The sequence below is a fragment of the Microcaecilia unicolor genome, chromosome 1 (genome assembly GCF_901765095.1).
Source record: "Microcaecilia unicolor chromosome 1, aMicUni1.1, whole genome shotgun sequence".
Classification (NCBI taxonomy): Eukaryota; Metazoa; Chordata; class Amphibia; order Gymnophiona; family Siphonopidae; genus Microcaecilia; species Microcaecilia unicolor.
This window is the reverse complement of record NC_044031.1, coordinates 420890149-420916328: the sequence shown is the minus strand read 5'-3', so window position 1 is coordinate 420916328 and position 26180 is coordinate 420890149. Positions and strand designations below refer to the sequence as shown.

The 26180-nt window shown below is 42.3% G+C and overlaps 1 protein-coding gene across 1 annotated transcript in view; it reads right to left on the bottom strand.

Moving 5' to 3' along the window:
- The window catches only part of ZNF236 (zinc finger protein 236), a 502799-nt gene that overhangs the window by 25706 nt on the left and 450913 nt on the right, over positions 1 to 26180 (bottom strand). Inside the window, exon 29 of the mRNA XM_030211824.1 lies at positions 18382 to 18516. Coding sequence (XP_030067684.1) covers positions 18382 to 18516 — 135 coding nt within the window. The remainder of the gene's footprint in view (positions 1 to 18381; positions 18517 to 26180) is intronic.

The window sequence follows — 26180 nt, the reverse complement described above, 5'->3', positions numbered from 1 at the left end:
TTCATCAGGTCTGAAAAACAGAATGAACTTAAGATGACATTTGCCAGAAAGTATAAGAGAATCATAAATTAAACAGCAGTGAACCAAAGGCAGTGAACATGAAAAAACGGTAAGAGTTCCAGAACCTCCTTGTTGATGCCTTTCGGTTGTAAGCAGTGATGTGCTGAGAAATTTTTAACAGGCTCTGTCTCCAGGTGTAGCCATCCCTGCAATTTGGAGGGGGGGGGGGGCAATACATTCCTTTCTCACCCCTCATGCAGTCACACTAGGCACACCTTTGCTGATAGGGATGCTGAGCCCCATCAATCAAATAAATGGACTACTTCCACTGTCCGCTGCTTGTTTCTGGCTCTGAGCAGCATGCCAGGAATTCTTGCACATATTTGTATGAGAAGTCCTGGCATGCTGCTCAGAGCCAGAAACAAGCAGCGAAGAGCAGTGACAGTCCATTTAATTTAGCTGGTGGGGCTCGGTAAAGCTGGAGATTTACCACCACTATGCTGGAGATTGAAAGCCAATGAGTGAGGTTTTTCTCATGAGCCCTAGTTCTGGCAGACGCATATTCCAAAAATAGAAAATAAAATTCTTTTTTCTACCTTTGTTGTCTGGTCATTTTATTTTTCTTATTGTGTTGGTCCTAGTCTCTGGTTTCTGCTTTCCTCTTTCTTCTCTTAACCGTTTTGCCAAAGTCTCCTTCTACATTTAGCACTTCCTTTCTCTTCATGTCCACCATCCATCTTCTCTCCCAAGTCCAGCACCTCTTTTCCTCTCCTTGCCTTCTCCCTTCCTCATTCCCCTCAATGAATCTCTTCCTCATTGCTCCCCCAATGCAGTACCACTCTCCCTCCCTACCCTTCCTGATGCAGCACCCTCTGTCTCTCCTTGTCCCCACCCGATGCAGCACCTCTGTCCCTCCCTATCCCTCCTGATATAGCACCTCTTTCCGTTCTTGCCCCCTATGCAGTACCTGTCTCCCTCGTGTTGTTGCCCATTTCCCCAATGCAGCACCTAACTCCTTCCTTGACCCCCATCATGCAGCACCCTCCCTCCCTCTCATCTTGATGCAGCAGCAGCAGCAGCAGCAGCAACAGCAGCACATCTGTCCCTCACTGCCTCTCCCTCTCCCCCATGCAGTACCTGACTGGCTATCTGTGGTCCCTTAGTACATTGTTGGGGGGGGGGGGGGGGAGCAACATCTGCCTGCCTCATTGCCCTACCTGAACCAGCACCTCTCTGCTCTCTCCATCTTTGTCCACCCCCCATCCCCTGCACCTCCTTGCCTCTTCTTCCACAATTAACTTTTTAAAGCAGCGCTGGCATGTCAGCAAGAGCAGGCTGCTTCAGCCAATCCCAGGGACCTTCTTTCAGCATGTCTCGTCCCCGAGGGCTAAAGGAAGGCCCCCGGGATTGTTTGAAGCAGCCTGCTCTTGCTGATGTGCCAGCGCCGGTTAAAAAAATATATTGCTGCAGAAGAAGAGACAAAGAGGTGTGGGTGTGGGGAGGACAGAGAGAGAGAGATCAGAGCGGTACTGCAAGAGGGGCGGCAGCAGAAGATGCCGGAGCCACAAGGGAGGAGGACACCACTGCCGCAAGGAGGGAAGCCAAGTCACCCGAGCCCAAATTTTGGGAGCTGGTTGTTGAAGCAGCTTACTTTAACAACTGGCTCCCAAAATTCATAAAAAATTAACAAACGGATCTTGTGAGCTGGTGAGAGATGGCTCCAGCACACCACTGGTTGTAATGTCTCTGTGTATGTTTAGGTAAATTCTTGTGTCTGGTCTCTGTTATTTTATTGGGCTATGTTTTTATTTGATTGTAACCTGCTTTGATAGATCTAATAAGGTGTTATGCAATATTCCATAAATAAAAAATAAATAGTGCAGTCTTCAACAGGAAAAATGTCCCTATCAACCACTAGCATTTGCAGTTCTTCAAAGCTTTTCATATTAATCCCTTTAATAAAAACAGTACACCTAACCTTCAAAAACCATGAACTCAGAGCCCCAACCCCCAAACCCTTCCATATCCTCCACAAATCAAATTCCAATGCCTGTACCATCAACTGTACAACTCCCAAAATCTAGCCCCCAATCTCATACCATCTAAAACAAAGTCCCTACTAATCTATTTACTACTACCCTAGTCTAGAACTAAACCAAACTTAGAACTACCCAGAAACATCAGACAGTATCAATAATTTCCCCAAAAAGAGGTACCTGATAAACAATCATGAAGTAGAAAGTACTCCTGTAGCCAGGACCTGCCCACCAGGGGATGTACTATCCTCTCGAACCGAGGATATGTCTCCAAGTGCTGCCCAGGAGGGAAGGGTTAGGACAGCTGTTGTAGTTGGAGATTCAGTTATTAGGCATGTAGATAGCTGGGTGGTTACTAGATGTGAGGATCATTTGGGTCACTTGCCTGCCTGGTGCGAAGGTGGCAGACCTCACATGGCACCTAGATAAGATTTTAGACAGTGCTGTGGAGGATCCAGCTGTCTTGGTACATATGGGTACCAATAACACAGGAAAATGTGGGAGACAGGTTCTGGAAACCAAATTTAGACTCTTAGGTAGAAAGCTCAAATCCAGAACCTCTAGGGTAGCATTTTCTGAAGTGCTACCGGTTCCACGCGCAGGGCCCAAGAGATAGGCAGAGCTCCAGAGTCTCAATGTGTGGATGAGACAGTGCAGGGAGGAGGGTTTTAGATTTGTTAGGAACTGGGCAACATTCTGGGGAAGGGGAGCCTATTCCGAAAGGATGGGCTCCACCTTAACCAGGGTGGGACCAGGCTCCTGGCGTCGGCATTTAAAGAGGAGATAGAGCAACTTTAAACTAGAAACAACTGGGGGAAGGCTCACAGTTGCTCAAATGCGCATGGTTCGGGATAAGGTATCTTTCAAAGATATCACCGAAACAGGCAAGATAGGATATCCCGATAGTGAGGTTGCAAAACAGACCATAGTAGATCAGGTGTCCTTAAATAAAAATCAGACAAAACTGTCAAGAACTGAGCATGATGTAAATAGGAACAACAAACATAATTTGAAAAGTCTATATGTGAATGGCAGAAGCCTAAGAAATAAGATGGGAGAGTTAGAATATATTACACTAAATGAAATTTTTAGATATAATAGGCATCACTGAGACCTGGTGGAAGGAGGATAACCAGTGGGACACTGTCAAGCCGGAGTACAAATTATATTGTAGTGATAGGGTAGATCGAATTAGTGGAGGGGTAGCACTGTATGTTAAGGAGAGCCTTGAATCAAATAGATTGAAAACTCTGCAGGAAACAAAACACATCTTGGAATCCCTATGGATTGAAATTCCATGTGTAAAGGGGAAAAGGATAGTGATAGGAGTGTACTACCGTCTGCCTGGCCAGGATGAACAGACAGATGTAGAAATGTTAAAGGAAATTAGGAAAGCAAACTGCGCAAAACAATAATAATGGTGATTTCAATTATCCCGATATTGCCTAGGTAAACGTAACATCGGGGCATGCTAAGGAGGTAAAACTCCTTGATGAAATCAAGGACTGCTTTATGGAGCAGCTGGTATGGAAGCCGAAGAACGAAGAAAAATTCTAGACCTAGTCCTTAGTGGAGCACATGATCTGGTGCAGGAGGTAATGGTGCTGGGGCAACTTGATAACGGTGATCATAATATGATCAGATTTAATATTACTTTGAAGTAAGTATACACAGGAAATCCAATATGTTAGTGTTTAACTTTTAAAAAGGAAACTATGATAAAATGAGAAGAATGGTGAAAAAAAACTTAGATTAGCGGCTGTAAGGGTCAAAAATTTACATTAGGCGTGGATGATGTTCAAAAACACCATCCTGGAAGCCTAGGCCAAATATATTCCAATTATTAAAAAAGGAGGATGGAAGACCAAACGACAACCGGCATGGTTAAAAAGTGAGGTGAAGGAAGCTATTAGAGCTAAAAGAAAATCCTTCAGAAAATGGAAGAAGGAACCGACTGAAAATAATAAGAAACAGCATAAGGAATGTCAAGTCAAATGCAAAGCGCTGATAAGGAAGGCAAAGAGGGACTTTGGAATATTATACAAAAACTTTTGCCCATAACTGATGACCTGACTTATTCAATTGTAATTTTTAAGTCCGTTCATGCAACTTTTGATTTGACCTCCCCGCAATCAAAACTATTGGACATTCTCCTCACTATTGCTCAACGGCATATTTTGCAAAACTGGAAAAACGCACAGTTGCTGAATATTCATTTCTGGTGGAATACAGTCCTGCAGCATCAGAAGTTTGAGCTCGCCATGATAGTATCTAAGAAAAAAATTTGGTCTATTTTGGACAATTACCTCCAAACTATTCAGGCCACACCTTAAACCAGTACAAAGGACTTATTTGTTAAACACCTGGATGCTTTCCCCTCCTTTTTTCTCTTCTTTCCTTTCTCTTTTTTTTTTCCTTTCCCACCTGTTGTGTGTTTCTTGCTTCCTATGTTTTTCCATCATTGTTTTCCTGTTATTTGTATTCTTGGAAATTAATAAAATATTTGGAGAAAAAAAAAAAAAGAGGGACTTTGAAAAAAGGATTGTGTTGGAGGCAAAAACAGATAGTAAAAATTTTTTTTAGGTATATTAAAAGCAGGAAGCTGGCAAAAGATGACCGAGGGGGTAAAAGGGGCGATCAGGGAAGACAAAGCCATAGCGGAGAAATTAAATGAATTCTTTGCTTCGGTCTTCACCGAGAAAGACTTGGGAGAGATACTGGTACCAGAAATGGTATTCAAAGCTGACGAGTCGGAGAAACTGAATGAAATATCTATAAACCTGGAGGGTGTAATGGGGCAGTTCTACAAATTGAAGAGTAGCAAATCTCCTGGACCGGATGGTATTTGTCCCAGAGTACTGATAGAACTGAAAAATGAACTTGCGGAACTATTGTTAGTAATATGTAATTTCTCCTTAAAATCTTTTTTAGAAGGTGTTTGACAAAAGTACCTCATGAAAGACTCCAGAGGATATTGGAGAGTCATGGGATAGGATGTACTTTTCTATTGTGGTCAGTATTCTCAATGGAGAAGGGTAGCAACTGGGGTTCCCCAGGAGTCTGTGCTGGGACCGCTGCTTTTTAACATATTTATAAGTAGATGTCAGCTATCGTTGTCTAGGGTTGGTCCCGGGGTCCACTTCACAGAGGCAGTGGGTTCCCAAAGAATATGCAATCCACACGGATTTGGATATTTAAAGTATATTACATTTGCATATATGTATTGGCTCACAGCACTTAGTACAGGAAAAAGGGTACAAGCTGTCTTGGGGTGTGTGTTTAGAGGGAGGGAGAAAGAAAGGATAGGGTGTTTGTTCAGAGGAAGAAAGAAACCTTGGACTAGGGCTGTCTGAGAAGGGGGGGAGCAGAGCCAGGTGCTCTGGTGGCTAAAGATGGAGGTGTGCAGAGAAAGAAGAAGAAGAAGAAACAAAGACAGCCCAGTAGAGTCCCGTGCCTTCTGCTGCAGGGAGAAAGAAAGAGGGAGACCTAGTGCCCTGGACACAGAGAAGTGCCCGAGACAGAGAGAGAGGGGGGGGGGGGGCAGTAGACCCCAAGTTGAGCTCTGTGCTCTGCTGCACAGAGAAAGACAGAGCGAGAGAGAGCCCTAGGGAGCTCTGCTTTATACCTAATAAGAACTGAGAGGGAACAGGAGCAGAGAGAGATCAAAAACTTCTCTCTTTCCCAGTTATTTCCTTTACAGAACTCCAGATACTTTCTATTGATAACATATTTATAAAAGAGCTAGAGATACGAGTAACTAGTGATGTAATTAAATTTGCTGACAACACAAAGTTATTCAAAGTTGTTAAATCGCAGGAGAATTGTGAAAAATTACAAGAGGACTTTACTAGACTGGGAGACTGGGCATCTAAATGGCAGATGACGTTTAATGTGAGCAAGTGCAAAGTGATGCATGTGGGAAAGAGGAACCCGAATTATAGCTACATCATGCAAGGCTCCACGTTAGGAGTCACCGACCAAGAAAGGGATCTCGTTGTCGTTGAAACCCTCTGCTCAATGTGCGGCAGTGGCTAAGAAAGCAAATAGAATGTTAGGTATTATTAGGAAAGGGATGGAAAACAAAAGTGAGGACATTATAATGCCTTTGTATCGGTCCATGGTGTGACCGCACCGCGAATATTGTGTTCGATTCTGATCACCGAATCTCAAAAAAGATATAGTGGAATTAGAAAAGGTACAGAGAAGGGCGACAAAAATAATAAAGGGGAATGGAATGACTTCCCTATGAGGAAAGGCTAAAGCATCTAGGGCTCTTCAGCTTGGAGAAAAGACGGATGAGGGGAGATATGATAGAGATCTATAAAATAATTAGTGGAGTGGAACGGGTAGATGTGAATCATTTGTTTACTCTTTCCAAAAATACTAGGACTAGGGGGCATGCGATGAAGCTACAAAGTAGTACATTTAAAACGAATCGGAGAAAATATTTCTTCACTCAACGTGTAATTAAACTCTGGAATTCATTGCCAGAGAATGTGGTAAAGGCAGTTAGGTCTGGCCGGTTCTTAAAGGAAAAGTCCATAGACCATTATTAAATTGACTTGTGGAAAATCCAGTGCTATTTCTGGGATAAGCAGCATAAAATGTATTGAGCTTTTCGGGATCTTGTCCAGTATTTGTGACATGGATTGGTCACTGTTGGAAACATGATGCTGGGCTAGATGGACCTTTGCTCTGTCCCAGTGTGGCAATACTTATGACTTACATTCAGGTACAGTAGGTATTTTCCTCACAGGGCTTACAATTTAAGAAGGTACCTGAAGTGATAGAGGGTTAAGTGAGCAACACTGGGATTTTATCCTAACTTCCCTGATTCTCAGCCTGGCACTTCTCCAATTCAACAGGTAGCCAATGAAGATTATAAAGTAAAGGTCCCACGATACCATATTTTGAATTACTTGTAGCTAGTAAGGACAAATTGTCTGACAGCTCCCCATCCCCATCCAAAGAGACAGCTACAACAATCTAGCAATGACATAAGTTACTGTTTTAAAAAGATAAATCTGAAAGAGGCTGCAACTTCTGCACTTGTCCGAGTTTTCAAAAGACATTACAAAGCGCATCAAGAAGGGAGTTGTTTATTATAAAAAGGAAAATGTGAAACAGATTATGCTCCCTTAACATGCAAGATTTCCATTTCCCTTCTTTTAAAGCTGAACAGCTATTCTGTTTACCATAACAGCCCACAAATAATCCACCAGAGGGCAACACATTTTCTGCAATATGATCCTTCCTGTTTCCCACCTTAGAAAAATCCAACCCAAACATCCCTGTCAAAAAGGAGATGATAATTATCAATACCAAGGCATTACATATTTTTTCAGCCCACCCAATTACATGCTTTTTTGGATAGTAACAGTACAGATAGGTTGGTTAATACCAGGTGAAGAGATCCTCAAAGTTATAGTGTGCAGGAATATAAGGTTGGTTGGTATGTAGTATCTCCTAAATAAATGCTTTTTCTTTCTTTTACGGTCTACACTTCAGGGCCTTTTCACTTCTTGGGCACTATCAATTTGTGGACTGTAAAGAAGTAAGTGAGAATTGGTTTATTTCATTATTTGTTGTTTTGCTCATTTTTACACATAAGTGGATGCTTGACATAATAATTTAATAATGCAATAAAAATAAAATAAAATGATAATTTGAGGAGTTATAGATTTTTCAATGATTTTTTGGAAATAGGCCTATAACTCATGCACTTTGTGGAATCAGCAGGAGGATAAAAAAGAGCATTTGCAAGAGATTGGTAATAATAGTTTGAATGGAAATGGGAAGCGGAGCAGGGCCTGAAGTGTTATAGAAATCAGATGACAGGCAGAAGAATTTTATGTTTAATAGTGAATTAAAAGCCCAGGTCATTGTTAAATTCTTTATTATCAGTTGTGAAGCATCTGATCATTTAAAAATGTAACAATTTTCAAAGCCATCAATATTTTATTGCTCTCGGAGCAATCTGATTTCAGATGCTATTGTTTTTCTAAAATCATTTCCAGAATGTAGTTGATTTCTTGTTAAGTGATGGGAAACGTGCAAGCTTGGTCAGGCACCTGCCTCCATAATGCCTTGTTTGGCTTCTGGCTGTCAATTATCTGCACTTGTCTTCTTGAAAGGCATAAGCATGTGTTTTAGGAATTCTTGTCTCCTTAGTTCAATAAAAGGATATCACCTTATTTAATATATATATTTTTATTTTATCTGTTAACCTTTATTTTATTTGTTACATTTGTATCCCACATTTTCCCACCTATTTGTAGGGTTAATGTAGTTTACATAGTACTGGAGAGGCCTTTGCAGGCTCCGGTGTGAACAAATACAGGGTGATGTTATGGTAAGATCAAGTTCATGTGGCACAGCCACATTAAGGAATCGGAGAATGGAAGAGTTGTGATATGTCCATTATGTGCTTTAGTTTGGTTGTGTTGCAGAGATTAGGCATTTAAGTTGGATCGGTAGAGTATGCCTTTTTAAACAGGTTGGTTGTTTAGTGATTTCGGGAAGTTTAGGTGGTCGTATGTCATTTTCAAGGCTTTTGGTAATGCGTTCCACAGTTGTGTGCTTATGTATGAAAAACTAGATGCATAAGTTGTTTTGTATTTAAGTCCTTTGCAGCTTGGATAGTGCAGATTTTGATAAGATCGTGTTGATTCAGATGTATTTCTAATTTGTAAGTCGATCAAGGCTGTCATGTAACTCGGGGCTTCTCTGTAGATGATTTTGTGAACCAGGGTGCAGATTTTGAAGGCGATGCGTTTTTTGATTGGGAGCCAGTGTTGTTTTTCGTGGAAGGGTTTTACACTTTCAAATCGCATTTTACCAAATATAAGCCTAGCTGCCGTGTTTTGAGCGGTCTGAACTTTCTTTAAGGTTTGTTCTTTACATCCCGCATATATTCCATTGCAGTAATGTAAGTGGCTTAGTACCATTGATTGTATCAGGTTGCAAAATGTTTTCCTCGGAAAGAATTGCTTCACGCGTTTGAGTTTCCACATTGAGTGGAACATTTTCCTTGTTGTGGATGCCACTTGGCTCTCTAGTGTTAAGTTACGTCCATTGTAACGCCGAGGATTTTCAAGCTGTCTGAGATAGGAAGGGTGTGACCTGGGGTGTTGATACTTGTGGGGATGTCCGCGCTGTGTTGGGATGAGAGGATGAGACAATGAGTTTTTTCTTTATTGAGTTTTAGTTGAAATGCATTTGCCCATGAATCCATGATGTTCAGGCCGAGCTTGATTTCGTTGGTGATTTCTGTCAGCTTGGTTAAGGAATGTATATTGTGACATCATCTGCATATATGAAAGGGTTAAGGCCATGGTTGGATAAGGACTTGGCAAGTGGGGTCATCATTAAGTTGAATAGGATCGGTGATATTGCTCACTTCCTCTATTCCCATTCCTTTCTTGCCCTGCTGAGCTGTGTTCCTTCACCTGGTGTCTAATAGACCAGAGCTAGTTTATGTGGATTCCTTCGCATGTCCCCCTAACCCGACTGCTCTCCTTTGCTCCTTTATTACCTGTACTATAGTATATCTGCTTCCTGTAACCTCCAGTCTCTCATCTAATCTCATTTTCCTACCTGCTACAGCTGGCGGCGCTTTCCACTCGTTGCAGCAGCAACAACCCCCTCACCCCCACCTCGTGCGCATGCTTGTTTTTTGCGCATGCCTGAAAATCGAGCATGTGCAGAAGGTGAGAGGCCAGCATGGTGGCAATGGGTGGAAAGTGCTGTCAGCTGTAGGAGGTGGGAAAATCACTTGTTTTGTCTGCTGAAGGACATCTTCAGCTGGCAGGGCTTGGGGATCCCGCCAGCTCAGGTACTTCTTTTATGGGTCAGTGGTACAGGGCAGGGATTGTATGCCGGGCAGTGGCAGAATGCGCATGCGGGGGAGCGGGTGATTGTATGCCCACCCAGTTTGGGCTCAGATCCACCCACAATACTATGTCTGGCTACGCTACTCGAACAGAGATCCATCTAGTCAAGTATGCTGCTTCTAACAGTGGCAAAGTCAGGTCACTGGTATCTGTCAGAATTCCCAAAAGTAGCAAGATTCTATGCTACCTACCCCCAGCTATAAACAATAGCTTTCCCAGGTCTATGTTAATAATCTTGTATGGACTTTACCGCCAGGAATTTATCCAAACTTATTTTAAATTCAGTTTCATTAGCTGCTTTTACCATATCCTCCAGCAATGAGTTCCAGGGCTTAACTATGCATTGAGTGAAAAAAATATTTCCTCAAATTTGTTTTAAAAGTATTACTATGTATATAACTTCATGGCACGTCCCCTAGTCTTTGGACTTTTTGAAAGAATAAACAATCGATTTGTGTTTAACTCTCCATGTCATTAAGGATACATTGCAATTGAATGCTTCAGCTATATTATGCCACGAATTTGCAGACTATTTTCAATCTAAAATCAGGCCTATGAATAAAGGAGCTGGATAAGAAGTTAGAAAATACAGTATAGATGTGGGAAAAGGTACAGATGTTGGGTGGCATCAGTGTAGATGGTATAAGTGATCCGGTGGACAGTGGAATACACTAGACCCATTGTACATTAGTTACCTGCCAATTGAGACTGTTAAAAAGGGTAGTTGGAGTAATTTTGGATAGGTTAATGGCTAAAGTGAACCCACATCTGGAGTAGGGTGTTCTACCCAATGGATTAAAGATATCAGTGATTAGATCACAGCTGACGATACACGAGTTAGACTACCAAGAGAATTTTAACCTCATATTTCAAACTTTATATTTATGAGTAAGGTTATTGAAATTGTGGCATTCTAGCTGACTTTTTAACAGATATGAAAGTTAGGATCCATACCAGTTGGAGTTCTATATCAGATAAAGCATCAAAACCCTAATGGTGGCCATTCTTAATGCTTTAGATAGAAGGTTGGATAAAGGAAGAGTACATGGGGCAATTATATAACTGGGCACCACGGTTAGGCACCAAACATGAGAAGGTATAATGGCAAGTATGTGCACACTTTCTGTTATAGAATACTAGCATGTCAGCATCAATACGCCAACATTTAGATGCTGACATGTCAGGTCTAAATGTTGGTGCTTAAATGCAACACATAAACATGCAATTTACAGTATAAGTTACGAGCTTAAATGTCAATATCAGAAATACATAAGTATTGCCATACTAGGATAGACCGAAGGACCATAAATCCCAGCATCCTGTTTCCAACAGTGCCAATCCAGGTCACAAGTCCCTGGCAAGATCCCAGAACAGTACAATACATTTTATGCTGCTTATCCTAGAAATAAGCAGTGAATTTTCCCCAAGTCCATTTTAATAATGGTCTACTGACTTTTCCTTTAGGAAGCCATCCAAACCTTTTTTTAAACCCGTTAAGCTAACCGCTTTTACTACATTATCTGGCAACGAATTCCAGAGTTAATTACATGTTGAGTGAAGAAACATTTTCTCCAATTCATTTTAAATTTACTACTTTCCAGCTTTGTATTTTTGTTACATTTGTACCCCGCGCTTTCCCACTCATGGCAGGCTCAATGCGGCTTACATGGGGCAATGGAGGGGTTAAATGACTTGCCCAGAGTCACAAGGAGCTGCCTGTGCCTGAAGTGGGAATTGAACTCAGTTCCTCAGTTCCCCAGGACCAAAGTCCACCACCCTAACCACTAGGCCACTCATTGCGTGCCCCCTAGCAGAGTAAACAAGCGATTCAAGACTACCCGTTCCACTCCACTCATTATTTTATAGACCTCAATCATATCTCCTCTCAGCCATATTTTCTCCAAGACGAAGAGCCCTAGCCGTTTTAGCCTTTCCTCATACGGAAGTCGTCCCATCCCCTTTATCATTTTCGTTGCCCTTCTCTGTACCTTTTCTAATTCTACTATATCTATCTTGAGATGTGGCGACCAGAATTGAACACAATATTCGAGGTGTGGTCGCACTATGGAGCGATACAAAGGCACTAAATCATCCTAATTTTTGTTTTCCATTCCTTTCCTAATAATACCTAACATTCTATTTGCTTTCTTAGCCGCCGCCGCACACTGGGCAGAGGGTTTCAACGTATCATCAACGATGATGCCTAAATTCTTTTCGCTGTCGGTGACTCCTAATGTGGAACCTTGCATTAAATAACTATAATTCAGGTTCCTTTTTCCCACATGCATCACTTTGCACTTGCTCACATTAAACGTCATCTGCCATTTAGATGCCCAGTCTCCCAGTCTCATAAGGTCCTCTTGTAATTTTTCACAATCCTCTTGCGATTTAACAACTTTGAATAATTTTCTGTCTTCAGCAAATTTAATTATCTCACTAGTTACTCCCATCAGCAAATTTAATTACCTCACTAGTTATTCCCATCTCTAGATAATTTATAAATATGTTAAAAAAAACAGCGGTCCCAGCACAGACCCCTGAGGAACCCTACCTCCATTGAGAATACTGACCATTTAACTCTATTCTCTGTTTTCTATCTTTTAACCAGTTTTTAATCCACAATAGGACACTACCTCCTATCCCATGACTTTATTTCCTCTGGAGTCTTTCATGAGGTACTTTGTTAAACGCCTTTTGAAAATCCAGATACACAATATCAACTGGCTCACTTTTATCCACATATTTGTTCACCCCTTCAAAGAAATGTAATAGATTGGTGAGGCAAGATTTCCCTTCAAAGAATCCATGTTGGTTTTGTCTCATTAATCCATGCTTTTGAATACACTCAGTAATTTTATTCTTTATAATAGTCTCAACCATTTTACCCGGAACCAACGTCAGACTCACCGGTCTATAATTTCTCGGATCACCTTTGAACATTTTTTAAACATCGCCATTACATTGGCTACCCTGCAATCTTCCGGTACCATGCTCAATTTTAAAGATAAATTGCATATTACTAACAATAGTTCTGCAAGTTAATTTTTCGATTCTACCAGTACTCTGGGATGAATACCATCCGGTCTAGAAGATTTGCTACTCTTTAATTTGTCAAATGGCGCATTACATCCTCCAGGTTTATAGAGATTTCATTTAGTTTCTCTGAGTCATCAGCTTTGAATACCATTTACTATGCGCTTTTGCCTCCAAAGCAATCTTTTTTTCAAAATCTCTCTTTACCTTCCTTATCAGAGCTTTGCATTTGACTTGCCATTCCTTGTGCTGTTTCTTATTATTTTCAGTCAGTTCCTTCTTCCATTTTCTGAAGGTACAAGAGATGTTTGACCCTTAAATACAAGTACCAGAATTTTGTATTTTAGTTTAGTAGAGACTGGAAACCAATGTTCGCAGAACATGATATGATCAGAACTTCAAGAATTGACAACGGTAGATTGGATGAGTTAGAGCTTCTTAAGAGAGCCAAGAGGAAGATCCATTGTAAAGACAGTAGTCAAATTCAGTGTTGATAAAAGTACTTAAGTAAAAGTAAAAATAAAAGTAGTGAGGAACACATTAAAACATTTACTTAAGTTAAAGTAAAAAAAAATATTGTCTAATATAACACTTTTTGAGTAAAAAGTAAAAGTACCACAACTGCAATGAATGCAACTAACTAACATTTTTATTGCAACAACTTTATTCCTGTACAATTCAATCCACTTTGCTTTTAGTAAAACAAAATTTTTGAAAATGATTTTCACTCAAGCGAGTGCGCTTGTGAGTCATTAATCCAGCACAGCTGAAAACGTTTTCAACAACTGCTCTAGCAGAAAATAGATGTTTCTGTCTGATAAAAAGTTCCTTCATATCAAGCCAGGTTGTAGTATTGCCAATGTCTTCCGAATGGCTCTGCAGGTTTTAATTAAGGGAATCTCTGAAACACTTGACTTCCATATAGCAAAGGATACTTTATCATCATTATTGTCATGATCATCTGCGTTAGAAGCAGTGCTAATTCATCACTTGCATCTTCACCTTCATCTCTGTTATCAACGTCAGGCTGTCCAATTACAGAGAAGGCTTTCACAAAGGTGGAACCATTGTCTGCTGTTGTTCTAATAATTTTTCTTCTGATGGCAAACTCTGAATATCTTCGAAAACTGATGCAAATGTGTGGTAACCATTCAGTATAAAGCTAGACTTCCTCTCTAAAGACTATCAATTCAATGGACAGTCACCCCAATGTAACATTTTTCATGGGATGACCAGAAGTCTGTTGTTGTAGAGACGTATGTCTGTTCACCAAAGATTTCTAAAAACTTCAGCTTCATCTCAGCTTTAAAATGACCTAACTCATCACTGTTCTGTTTGGCTGGAGTCCCTAGGAGGTTTTTGTTCTGATTTCTTCCATGTGTTCCATTAGAACCTTTGTTCATACCCTTCATGTGATGTGACACAGAAAACAGGAGGTTCTATGTTGCCCACCTGCCTCTTTGTGGAAGTGGAAGATAAGTGCAGCAGCATAATACTTGTACAGAGGTCCGGATTCCTCCCTCCTTTCATGCAAAGCTCTTTCAAACATGCCATTCATTTACTAAGCCCACATTCTATATACACATTACAACATTTATTTTTTATTTTTTTTTAATTTGTACCCCGCACATTCCCACTCATGGCAGGCTCAATGCGGCTTAGGTACTTTATTTGTACCTGGGGCAATGAAGGGTTAAGTGACTTGCCCAGAGTCACAAAGAGCCACCTATGCCTGCAGTGGGAATTGAACCCAGTTCCCCAGGACCAAAGTCCACCACTCTAACCACTAGGCCACTCCTCCACTCCATGGTACCAGATGTACTCTATATTGTTAACCAGTTATAATGATGCTTTCTATCCTGCAGCCTACATCTTAAATACAAATTAGAAAGGTTTAAGATATATCAGCAGCACAACAGTGACAACCCTGTAGCATGTGTCACTACCCCACTTCCTAAATACACATTATAACTGGTTCAAATATGTATACAATACTGAACCTTTGCCAGGAGGCCCACAAGACAAAGGATGCAGATGAAGGGTCCCACGATAAAGAGATGGAAGACAAGTAGGGTTTTGAAGAAAAGGCTGGAGAAAGCAATCTTCCTGATAAGATAGAAGATAGTGGAAAACACTACATAGCAGCTGAGCAGGAGATCAGCAGCCCTGGACAGGAGGAAAACTCATTACTTGGGCTGGCCAATGACTTCAAGCAACAAAATATTCTACTCAGGGAGGTCACAGTCCTCTGTACTGAACTCCAAAGGCTTTGGGACTGCATAGCCAAGGTGTCTGCTGGCATCAGGTCAGACCTCCAGACCCTCAACCACACCCTAGCCTCCTTGCTGCCGTAAACAGTTAACGTCTAGCACCACCAGCAATGCCATCCTCAACAACCTCTGCATGTCAGCTTCTCCTCCCCTCGTCACTTAATCTCGCCCCCATCCCTGGGTCTGACACCTCTGTTGGCTCCCAATTCCTGGTCTTTCCTAACTTCTTTGGGAAAGCTATGTGGGCCTCAGGGGGTGGGATAAACTGGACATGCCCATCCTGAGGTGGCCACTGACTCTTAAGAGGGTCTGTGGCTCAGCAGTTGCTTACATCTAAGTTCCTTCAAAGCACAACTATGGCAAGAGGAAGAGAATGAGGTTGGGAGCTGTAAGAGACTGCTTCTACATACATGGCAGAGAAATGGCAATGTTACTGGAGGCACATTGAACACATTTGCATACTAACACATGGCAGAGGAAGATATGTACTTTTGGGTATGTGGAATACAATATGCATACTTATGCACATGAAATATGTGTGGACAAGTTCATTCCTTGTAACTACAGTGCAATGATGCACTTGACAAGGGTTTAGTTCCTGGTATTGTAACTATCTCCCCCTCCTCATCCCTGTCTATGGTTGACTGCAGAGGGTCTTCTGATTTGGGCATCCTACAATTGAGGGTGAGATTGTGGAGCATGCAGTAGGCCAGAAACAAGTCACATGCTTTGCTGGGGGTGTAGAGCAATTCTCTCCCTGATCTTTCCAAGTTTCTGAAGCAAGATTTCAATATGCCACATGTCCTCTCTCTAACAGACCTACTGTGCCTTTGTGCCCCATTGTAATTCTCTTCTGCTGTACTTTCACTACTACTACTACTATTTAACATTTTTAAAGCGCTGCCAGGGTTACGCAGCACTGTACAATTAACAAAGAAGGACAGTCCCTGCTCAAAGGAGCTTACAATCTAAAGGACAAAAAAGTGCAGTCAATCAAATTGGGGGCAGTCTAGATTTCCTGGATGGGTTATGGGGGTTATCATCCAGGTCCTGAGGATAGCCTCCATCACTTGCAGGGAAAACAAATAGAGGGACACGAGTGTGTACCTGATGATGTGAATGTTAGCACATCAATGCATAGATGATCCTACTTGCTTTCAGAGCTGGTTGGTGCACATGAAGAGAGTCTTCTCTGGGGAGAGAAAGGGGTGGGTTAGTTGAGAAAGGAATGGCTAGGTGGGTAATGTGTGGTCATCTGGAAGCCAAGACCTGGTGATCCAGCTACTCTCAAAATGCTCATGTAGGCCAATTCTGGCAGAATGTAGGCATTGTGATAGGAACCTTTGTAGCAAGCACACACATCTATAATAATATTTGAGACATTGCAGACCACCTGCATGTTAAGAAAATGATAGGACTTTCGATGTCTGTAGAGAGACTCTTTGCTTGAAAGTGGTCTTATGGCTATGTGTGCGCCACCAATTGCCCCTAGCACAGAGGGGAAATGTGCCAGCTTATAGAATTCTGTCATGGTTTCATGTTGCTGCTGCTTTTCTCAGGGAAAGCAAAATACTGAATGGTTCTTCTGAGAAAAGCCTGTAAAAACTGAGCAATAGAGCACAAGGTGGCTGACTGGCTGATGTCTGCTATGGCCATGAGGGGCATCTGGAAGGGTTCAAGGGAAAGAAATGTGAGGGCTGTGGCAACCTACAGGTGCACTGGCAGGACACTGCCCCTCCATGCAGTAGGCTCTAGATCAGATTCCAGCTGGTTGCATAGGCTATTGCCTCCTTGTCAGGTCCAGAAACTGGGTTTTCGTCATGTATATCCTCCTTTGTTGCCTCTTCCTCTTGTAAGCCAGTACATGTAGAAGCCATGCTTCACTTGTACTCATGCTTGTAAGTAGCGCTCACCACCTGCAATGGCACAGGGAAACACCCAAGAACACACAGCACGCACAAACACTGGCACAGGGACACACCAAAGAAACTAGCATACAGAGTGAGAGACTACGATAAATGAAGGTCAGAGATTGAAGAGGGGGGGGGGGGGCTTGGGAGGGTGCTTAGAGGTGGATTTTGTGGTGGCAGAGGTGTTGGAGAGAGAGGGCAGGGATTCAGCAGAGAGGATGAGAATGGAGCAGTGAAAGATTCAAAGACAGTGAGTGCAGGGAAAGGATTGTTTCAAGATGAATGAGGACTGACCATGAACAGAAACCCCATAGAGAAGCACCAAGCAATGCTTTAGGTCAAGAGAGATATCTTCCTTCTATTCTGATTAGTATGTGCAGCCAATGTAGATGTGGTGCATACTTTCTTATTTTGCCCAGTGCATACACATTTTCTGCCTCAAACATTCCCCCTTTTGAAGGCACGTTACTTATGGGCACCGTCATCTGAATGCATGCCCATTTTTTGGCCTTATGGAATTGCGCTTAGCACGATCCCTGCTATATGGGCACCTATCTTTTATAACATTACTCCCTAAGTGTTACCTTACAAATGGCTGCTTAAATCAAACCACACAAATTAACAAGTTACTTGCTGCTCGGTATCTCTACTCCTAAATAAAATCTGTTTGGTAACTTATGTGAAATAACCTACTTACCAGTTTCCCACATCACTTATGAAAAAATTATCCCATCATATAACACTATTACTAGCAAGGGCAAGAAAGAGATTAAAACTCTACACAGGCTCAGAAACCACATTTGAAAATGGATCCTTCAAACAGAACTGAGACAGCAAGGTTAATGTAGGGAAGTTTGTGCTGTGAATAAACAAATACCTTAGGTTTCCAGTGCCATCCATCCAATGTCACCAAGAACTAAAGTTACTAGAATGATAACAAATAACAAATGTTCCATTTTCAATATCCCTCATAATTCTCAAAGTTCTGAACTGCAGCACTGTGATAGATTTAAAAGCATCTTACTGGCTTTTCAATCACATTACTAAAGGCCAATCTCCTCAGCAACAGGAAAGAAAAAGAATTTCTTCAAGGCTAAGTGAAAACAAAACTTTTGTTCTATCTCCATATCACAGTTAGTACTGGGTAGTGATATTAAATCTAAAAAGTCAGAAAAACTATATCAAGAAAATAAAAACATAACCACTACTTATATTAAGAAGAGGTTTTTTCCCCAATCACCTGATAAGTTATCTCTTCAGAATCAGTTGCTGTTGCTGCTGCTTGTCCTGCATGGCTAACAAGTATAACTTGTGAACCTGTTCCACTTTGCTCAGAGAGTCCAGAATCAGCAAGGAGAGTAGGGAACTGTTGACCCTAACAAAAACAAAGAAAAATCAAGTTAGAGAAGCATGCAACACAAATTGGGTACATTTTGTGAGCCATATTTAATATTGTAGTTGCCAATGTTGTCATACATTGTTTAACTTCACGCAAAACTCATTATAATAGGAGTCAAGAAGGGGTAATTTGAGAATCTCCTGCTTGATGCTGAGGGATGAGTTGGTACCATCACTCCCAGCATCCAAAATGGGGGAGGGGTCGTCTGCCCCAACCATTAGCCAAGACTGACTAGCTATCTAGGGCAGCAGCTTCTTAGAGGGTAGCAGCTGCAGTCAAAGCAAAACAATAAATCCTGTCAGACAAACTCAAAGAACTATATTTCTATCAGCACATTCTTTAACCTGTCTTTCTGCAAAAACACAACAGAGACAAAACATGCTCAAACAACACGAAGCAAAAAGAAAAAGTGAGCAAAAGAAAAACTCAGTTTAGCACACTATAATAAAACTAGTTATACTGGGGCTGATATTCTAAGGCACTTGTTCAGTGCTGCTAACTGGATTAGCGCCAATGACAGGGATATTCAGTAGTGTGGATAGTGCCGCTGAATATTTCCTCTGACCACCTCGGCACTATCCAGCTTTTTATCTCTTTCCCCATCCCAGTTCCCCACTGTCCATCTTTCTCTCCTTCCACGGCCTCTCATTCTCCAGTCTTTCAGTAACTCTCCCTCATATCCAGAATCTCACCCCTTCTCTCCTCCCCTGTCCAATGTCTCCCCCCCTCACTCTCATTCTCTCATCCCCTCATCTACCCCAGCTCATTCCCTCCAACATTGAGTCCTTTTCTTATGACTTATTTAGCCCCTTATTTAGGCTCTCATTCCCCGTTTTACCTCCCCTATTTACATTCTCTTACACCTGTATTACCTTTTCTCCATTGCATTCTTCATAGCTCTTTGTCACTTTTTTTCCTTTACCCAGCAGCTATTGTCCCTGTCTCTTCTCCTATACTTCCTTCTCTCCTTCCCCAGCATCCACTCATTCATCTCCTCTCTGATAATTATTAACCCTATCTTTCCTCCACCTTATCCCCAGCATGTATCCATCTATTTTCACCTTCCCCTGCATATGCCCATGTAGCTCTCCCTTCCTCCCAATACCTATGGCTTCTCTTCTCCCACCTCCAAAATCCTCCTCCCATTCCAGTATCAGACCCATCTCCAAGCCCTAGCTCCTAACTCACCTGCCCTCTTGTTTGCCCCAGCCCCCTTTCCCCATCCCCAGCAACAAACTGGTCTTATCAGCTCCCTTCTCCTACCTGCCCAGTGCCACCATATCTGCTGCAGAGAGAGGAGCTCCTTTTTGACTCCAGCCGCTCTGGCTGATGGAACCACGTAGGAGTTGAAAGCAAAGAACAAGTACTTGCCCTTGATTATATGCAACCATTAACTAACTTACCCTTGTATAATGCTACCTTCAAACGAGAGATTACTTAAGACTACATCTCCCAAAATTTAGAGAAAGTGATCTACAAACCTGTCTACTCTGCAGATTTCACTTTCTTAGGGACCAAATGTTGGAATTTTCTGCCTGTTCCTTACAAAGAAAAAACATTATTAAGCTTGATTATTCTTGTGGTCTTAAACCAATCTTAAACCCCACTCCTGACCTATACTTGACTCTCCTGGTTATTTGCCCAAACTTCAAATTTATATAAATTGTATCTTCTAACTTTGTGAACAAGCATAATCTCATCCTGTTAGTTCTATTGAACAGCTCTTTTTCTCTTCCATGTTCATATATTCTATGTAACTGAATTGTTGCAACCATTCTTACTTTCTAACTCACTTTCTAACTCTTCCTACTTTCTTACCCATCTATATGTTACAACTTTGCCTTACCCTTCACTATCAATTATAATGGTCTATTACATATTGTGCTGACATTGTAAGTAGTATACCATGCCATACTTTGTATTGTTATTTGAATATTTTTACTGCTGTAATTCCCCATTGTTCATGTTTGATCTATTCTTACTGTATACCGCCTTGAGTGAATTCCTTCAAAAATGGGGAAAATAAATCCTAATAAATAAATAAATATGATATGTATCATTTCACTTGTATATAAGCTGCATTGAACGCAAGCTTGTTTGGGATAATGTGGGATATAAATATCTTAAATACAATAAATCTAATATAATAATTTGCACCTTGAACGTTCAAATGTGTCTCACTGGGATCGTAACCACCTGCTGACGTCACTGGCCAGCACTAGAACCCTGCTTGCCTGACGTCAGGAGGTGGTTACGATCCCAGTGAGAGATGCGGGACGCGCACGGCCGGCAAAAAGAGCGGCCAGAGACGTTGCTCACAGAACGGTACCGGAAAAAAAGAAGAGCGGGAGCCGTTTCAGAGCCGCTTCACTGACAGTTGAAGAACAGCGGGAGAGGGCATAGACGTTCCACACACAATGGCACCAGAAGAAAAGAAGAGCGGGAGTCGCTTCACTGACAGTTCCCGTTCCAGGCCACCCTCCCTCCCTCCGACTTTTAAAACTGATCTTCACTCACCACGTCGGCGTTATGGCAGCAGCGGTACAATGCACGCAGGCTCGGCCTGTCTCTCTGTCTTAGCTCTGGTCCCGCCCTCATTTCATGTTTCAGCAAGGGCGGGACCAGAGCTAAGACAGAGAGACGAGACGAGCCTGCTTGCGTTGTACTGCTGCTGCGCCGACATGGTGAGTGAAGATCAGTTTTAAAAATCAGAAGGAGGGGGCCTGGAACTGGGTGGGTGGGAGGGGGGGGGGAAGGACCCTGGAACTGGGTGGGAGGGAGGGAGGGAGGGGAGAAGGGGAGGGACCCTGGAACTCGGAGGGAGGGAGGGGGGAAGGAGAGAGGGAGGGAGGGAGGGAGGAGGGCCTGGAACTGGAAGGGAATGGAAATGGGAGGGTGGGAGGGGGGCCTGAAACTGGGAGGGAATGGAAATGGGAGGGTGGGAGGGGGGCCTGGAACTCGGAGGGGGGGAGGTGGAGGGGGGAGGTGTGTGAGAATTGCTGCACCACGATGAATGGAGGGGGCAAGGGAGAGATCCTGCATATGGATGAATGCAGGCGAAACAGCATAATTGGTGCACACGGGACACACACTACATTCTCTCACTCAGACAGACACACACATTCTGTCTCTCAATCACTCACTGTCTCTCTCTGACACACACTCTTTCTCTCTCACACATACTCACTCTCTGACACATACTCATTCACTCTCTCACGTATACTCACTCCTAACAGTTCCCTTAAAAACATAATTGCCATTAGAGGACAACCTTGCTAGTGCCCGTTTCATTTCTTACAGAAACGGGCCTTTTTTACTAGTAAATAAATAAATAAATACTTCCTATACTGCACATAAAACAGGAAGTAGATTCTCTGGATTTTAGTAGCTACAGAGTGCCAGCAGCCATAATGGCTGGAGCAAAAAAAGAAGCTCCTTACTCTATAGTAGATTTAGGGCCAGATGCACTAAACTTAACGAGCCCTTAACAAGCCATTAACGAGCAAGTAGTAAACCCTGGCAAGCACTAAACACTTTTTTCCGACGACAGTAGCAGCTAACGAAATCAGAATGCAGACGAGCAAATCGTGCAGAAACCCTATTGTAATGAGATGCCTTAACGCTGGAAAATCTAACGAGAGGTCTGTACCTCTCGTTGGGGCTGCGCGGGATTAGAAAAATTATTAAAATGTAAAAAAAAAAAAAATCAGGGGGCTAAAACGGCCAAGTGCTCGTCATGGACGGCCATTATGGCCGTTCTACACCCGAAAAACCGCCCAAGTGCTCGTCGGAGCCTGTTTGATTTTTTTTAAAATAAAGCTTTGCTTAAAAAAAAACATGTCCATTTTGGGCGGCCTCCCCCCCCCCCCCCCGCAATAATAAAAATGTCCTTTTTGGCCGTGCTTCACTCAGCTGAGAGACCTGGAAGTAAGGGAGGGCCATCCAAGTAAGTACAGTTGTGGCCGAGTGGTTAGAGCAGCGGTCTTGTAATCCAGAGGTGGCGGATTCAAATCCCACTAATAGTTTTGTCAAAAAAAAAAAAAAAGGATGAGCGCTTGGATTTTTTTTCCCCACTTTTTTAAGTTGTATGAAGTCTTTATTGAACATTTATCAAAACAGCATAACAAAATACAGCTCTGCAAGTAATAGCATAACTGATCAGCTCCAGGTCTCTCAGCCAATCCCAGCGCGTTTAGCTGTTACCAGTATCAGCTAAACGCGTTGCAATTGGCTGAGAGAGACCTGGAGGGAGGGACATCCAAAAAGTTTTGATTTGTGTCCTCTCACGTCCCGATTTTCTGGGCTGGAAGGTTCCTCCGTATTGTCAGGTTAGTTTTTATTCTCTTGCCTCTGAACTGTACATTAGCTTGTAGCCTGTAAAAAAGAACATCTTTTTAGAGGGAGTTTTTTTTTATAGTGAAGGACGTCCATAAAGGACGTCCTTGGCATGCGCAGAGCAGCCAGCATAACGTTTGGCTGCTCAGCGCATGCTCGACCGTCTGACTATCCGATTGTTTAACGACGGAATAGAGAATGCAAGTGAGCTACAACAAGCAGCTCATTTGCATTCTTATTCCTTGATTCATGCCCGTTCCTTACCAATTCGCTAAGGGAATCAGTAAGGGAAGGGCTCTAACGATTGATTAGTGCATCTAGCCCTTAGTGGCACCTGGACAGGCAGGTAGTAGAAAGGATCAGCTGGCACAAAGTTTGGTGGGCAGTGTTTGGCAGACCAGGGGTAGCACCTGTGTGCACCTCCCCTCCCAAATCAGAGATGCCAAGGGTGGCCCATCCCACAGAGTGCGATTCACCATCAAAATGGACTGAGATTGAAGGCCAATAAGTGAGGTTTTCTAACAGTGCATCTGGGATATTAATTTGGAAAGATATGAATGTTTTGCTTTCCAAATGCTGCTGAGGGCAACGACTATCAACTTTTTTTCAGTTGGGACATACCTGATTGGCAATGCTTGCATTTGTGACCTTCACAGACCTTTGGTGAGACACAGTATAGCATGAGCTAAATGTAAACATGCTCTGCATCCACAAAATTTCAACCTCCCCATAACTGCAGATCAGAACTAGAACATTTCTCCACAGAAGTCACCATACCAAAAAGAAATCCAACACAAATCTGTCCACTATCAAGCACATTGTGAAATACAAACCCTGAAAAAAAAATCCTAATTCAACATACATGTAGCAAGCATGTCATTCAACAGTAGCACTAATCATATGATTCAAATCCTTAGTACCCTACCTATAAACAGGCAGCACTACAAATATTACTATGGGCCCTAAAACATCAATACACCTACTACATGTAAAACAGAACAAGTGGGAATGATACAGATCTCAACACAAACTATATGCAAACAGATTACCACATCTCAGTCACACGCAAAACACAGACAGACTCTCACAAAATACAGGACAAGGAGATCAACAATTATATATGGAAATACGAAGACAAAAATTGAACTGGAAACCCCAGGAAAGGAACTGGGACACCCAAGAAGTCAAACTCGGTATGTATTACAACACTGGAGAAATAAAAACATAAATCATTATATTTTGTACTGAATACAATAGAAAAAGACATCTGCGATGAACATTTCACAAAGCTAACATATTTCAATTAATAAATTTAAAATAAAACTTTTTTCTACCTTTGTTTTCTGGATGGTTTCATGTTTTGTTACGTTGATCGCAGTATCTCTTGTCTGCTTTCCTATCTGTCTTCTGTTTCCAGTGGTTGCTGTTCATTTTTCCTCTCTCCTCCTGTCTTGTTCCCTCAATACATCTGTCTCTGACATATTGATCTTAACTTTTTAACTCTTTTCTTCCTGTTTGTTTTCTGCCTCTGCACACTCAAATTTCACCCTACTCCTTCCTACTTTTCACCTACCTATCAACTTTCCATCTTCTTCTCTTACCCCCTAGCTCTCCCAATTCTCATCTCGCCCCTTTCCCAGCCTCCTATTCCCTGTATCTTTCACCTGTTCCCCATTACATTTCTACCCTCTGTACTCATTATTTTCCTCTCACTCATCTCTTTGACAACCCTCTTGAACTTTCCCACATGTTTTCCACCATTCCTGGTATCTCCCCTTTCCTCTTGCTCCACCCTTGTAGCCCAGCATCTCCTCCCCCACCCCACACCCTTAAAGCCTGACATCTCCCTGATCCATTTCAGTTTCCCTCCTGCCCCTCCCATGGTCCAGCATCACTCTTTCTCTTGCCTATCATCCTCTATATCTCCTCTCAGCCGTCTTTTCGCCAAGCAGAAGAGCCCTAGCCACTTTAGCCTGTGCTCATAGGAAGTCGTCCCATCCTCTTTATCATTTTCGTTGCCCTTCTCTGTACCTTTTCTAGTTCCACTATATCTTTTTTGAGATGCGGTGACCAGAATTGAACACAATATTTGAGGTGGATACAAAGGCATTATAACGTCCTCATTTTTGTTTTCCATTCCTAATAATACCTAACATTCGATTTGCTTTCTTAGCGGCCGCCGCACACTGAGCAGAGGGTTTCAACGTATCATCAACGATGATGCCTAGATTCCTTCCGCTGTCGGTGACACTTGCATTACATAACTATATTTCGAGTTCCTCTTTCCCACATGCATCACTTTGCACTTGCTTACGTTAATTGTCATTTAGATGCCAGGTTTCCCAGTCTCGTAAGCTTCTCTTATAATTTTTCATAATCCTCTTGCGATTTAACAACTTTAAATAACTTTGTGTCGTCAGCAAATTTAATTACCTCTCTAGTTACTCCCATCTCTAGATCATTTACAGTGGGGGAAATAAGTATTTGATCCCTTGCTGATTTTGTAAGTTTGCCCACTGACAAAGACATGAGCAGCCCATAATTGAAGGGTAGGTTATTGGTAACAGTGAGAGATAGCACATCACAAATTAAATCCGGAAAATCACATTGTGGAAAGTATATGAATTTATTTGCATTCTGCAGAGGGAAATAAGTATTTGATCCCCCACCAACCAGTAAGAGATCTGGCCCCTACAGACCAGGTAGATGCTCCAAATCAACTCGTTACCTGCATGACAGACAGCTGTCGGCAATGGTCACCTGTATGAAAGACACCTGTCCACAGACTCAGTGAATCAGTCAGACTCTAACCTCTACAAAATGGCCAAGAGCAAGGAGCTGTCTAAGGATGTCAGGGACAAGTTCATACACCTGCACAAGGCTGGAATGGGCTACAAAACCATCAGTAAGACGCTGGGCGAGAAGGAGACAACTGTTGGTGCCATAGTAAGAAAATGGAAGAAGAACAAAATGACTGTCAATCGACAAAGATCTGGGGCTCCACGCAAAATCTCACCTCGTGGGGTATCCTTGATCATGAGGAAGGTTAGAAATCAGCCTACAACTACAAGGGGGGAACTTGTCAATGATCTCAAGGCAGCTGGGACCACTGTCACCACGAAAACCATTGGTAACACATTACGACATAACGGATTGCAATCCCGCAGTGCCCGCAAGGTCCCCCTGCTCCGGAAGGCACATGTGACGGCCCGTCTGAAGTTTGCCAGTGAACACCTGGATGATGCCGAGAGTGATTGGGAGAAGGTGCTGTGGTCAGATGAGACAAAAATTGAGCTCTTTGGCAT